At 35.6% G+C, this 2,327-nt stretch overlaps 1 protein-coding gene across 1 annotated transcript in view; it reads right to left on the bottom strand.

Moving 5' to 3' along the window:
• Positions 1–1,155: 1,155 nt before the first annotated feature.
• The window catches only part of LOC102593123 (probable glutathione S-transferase), a 12,106-nt gene continuing 10,934 nt past the window's right edge, over positions 1,156–2,327 (bottom strand). Inside the window, exons 2-3 of the mRNA XM_006346626.1 lie at positions 1,679–2,019; positions 1,156–1,530 (exon numbers count right to left, since the gene is read on the bottom strand). Coding sequence (XP_006346688.1) covers positions 1,156–1,530; positions 1,679–2,019 — 716 coding nt within the window. The remainder of the gene's footprint in view (positions 1,531–1,678; positions 2,020–2,327) is intronic.

Genomic DNA, 2,327 nt, shown 5'->3' with positions numbered 1-2,327 from the left:
TGAATAAGTAACTTTGGATATATGAATAAGAACATGGATTATCTTCCAGACTTTCTCATGGACTATAACATACATGCTACTAGCAAAATACTCTTCAAAAGCTACAGAGGCTTACAACACACAAATGAAATAGGCTAAAAGTGAAAATTATAGTGGAATTTTGAATAAAAAAAGACGAAGAGGTTAGATTTTCAACCAGTGTTATATTGGAAATTAACAATGTGTTCCAAATTAGGGCTTAAAGAAAACAAGGACTCAACTTCAATTCGAGTTAGGACCTGAATTCATAAATCCGATTAGAAGAGAAATCAAAGACATACTGAAATTGTGAAATAGTTTAAGCTTCAATTCTAACAGCTTTGTTTTCTCATGAGACGATTAATGCGCTAAAATTGCTCTGAATCTTGCAAACCATGAATAAAATATCAACAACTTAATTGAACTTCTAAATATGAAGAAATCCATGTAGTTACCAGTGGAGGAGGAAGAATACCAGCATAGCAGCGTTGTTGATCGGCAGCGGACATGGATTTGGAGGTCTGGGTGAGGGTGGTGGATACGGTTGTTTTTGTGGTCGTGGTGAATATGGTGGCTCTAGTGGCGGTGAATATGGTGGCTCAGGTGCGGTGAATAAGGTGGCTATGGTGGCTCTATAAGTAGTGAATATGGTGGCTCAGGTGGTGGCGAATAAGGTGGCTACGATGGCTCTATAAGCGGTGATTCTGGAGGAGACAACGGCTCTAATGGCTACCGTCTTTTATTGCTTTGAGGGAATAAATAAAATACCAAAATGCTTTTAGTTATTGACTTTTAGTGGTAATTGTCTTTAATTGCCACTGAGAAGAGATTTTTTAACGGCCAATGTGAATTTGCGCTATATTTCATTTCAGAGAACAAATTAGTGGCAATTATTTTATTGGCGATTATTTTTTTGCCACTAAAATTACTTTTTGATGTAGTGCTTATATTTAAGGTGAATAGTATTTAATCTCAATAAAATGACTTGTGTGCTTATATCACCCACTATTTCATCAAATTATGTGGCTTGCAATAGTTTATCAGGAAAAGAAAACAGAATATAAAGCCATTAATCCTCAATGAACTTAACTAATGTTATATAAACATATATCTTAATACATATTGAATCTAAATAATTCATTTTGAAGCAGAAGCAGAAGTTGTAACTTGAGCACGAGCACAAACTCGGGCATGGAAAAAAGTAAGCAACTCATCTCTTCTTGAAGGTAGATATTCCTTGACTTGGCTACAATTAATATATTCATCTCTCCAAGCACAAAATTTAGGAAATTTTTGACTCGTCACTAATACAACTCCAGAGGTTTCTTCATAAATTCCTAGCCAAAGTGCAACCATATTTGCAACAATATCAGCAAACCCAAATTTGTCACATACAAAGAACTTCTTATCCTTGAGTTCATTATCAAGAACTTTCAACATCTCATAAACTTCCTCTTTACCTTTCTCTTGCTCATCTCCTTTGCGAAAGAAAGTATTCACCACAGCGGTCACCTACAAAACACTCAAAAAATTAACAACTTTCATGACGATACTACGTCTCAGTCTCAATCTCATGCAAGTTAGATTATTATACAAAATTATGTAAAGTATACCAAGCTCACTAGAATATCTTATATATGTCGTATGAAGATGAATTTACCTTATCATCAAGGAACTTAGCCCAGAAACGAGCTAAAGCACGGTCATAAGGATCTTTAGGCAAGATGGAAGGGCCATCAAATGTCTCATCAATGTATTCGAGAATGACCATAGACTCAACAATGGGCTTGCCATTGTGAATGAGCACTGGGATTTTCTTGTGAATTGGATTTGATTGAAGAAGTAGAGAGCTCTTGTTATTTCTATCTTCTTCTATATATTCATATTTGACTCCCTTAATCTTTAGAGCCCACTCAACTCTGTGACTAAATGGGCTATACCAAAAACCTAGCAACTTTAATTTGCTTGAGCCATAAAGATCACAACTTTGGTTATGCTTTGCTAATTTACAACTATGTAAAGGAAATCTTAGTGGTGATTCTCTCTTGAATTATTGAAACGACCCCAAAAATGTCCGAAAATGTGCTTCGGAAACACCTATAATTGTAATTTCCATATATCTCAAAATCCGTGCATGATTTCGGAAATTCGACTTCATATTCTTATTCAGGGGGTCAAATTGAGTGGGAAATGGGTCTAACCCGAATTTTAGAGCAACCGTATCAAAATTCGAAAATCGCAAAAAATGCGATTTTCAGGGTCAACTTTAAAGGGGTATATCTCTTAGCACACAAGGAACTGGAAGGGCC

Source organism: Solanum tuberosum, unplaced genomic scaffold (genome assembly GCF_000226075.1).
Source record: "Solanum tuberosum cultivar DM 1-3 516 R44 unplaced genomic scaffold, SolTub_3.0 scf00080, whole genome shotgun sequence".
Taxonomy (NCBI): domain Eukaryota; kingdom Viridiplantae; phylum Streptophyta; class Magnoliopsida; order Solanales; family Solanaceae; genus Solanum; species Solanum tuberosum.
The sequence above is the reverse complement of the archived record's forward strand: the minus strand, read 5'-3'. Positions and strand labels throughout refer to the sequence as shown.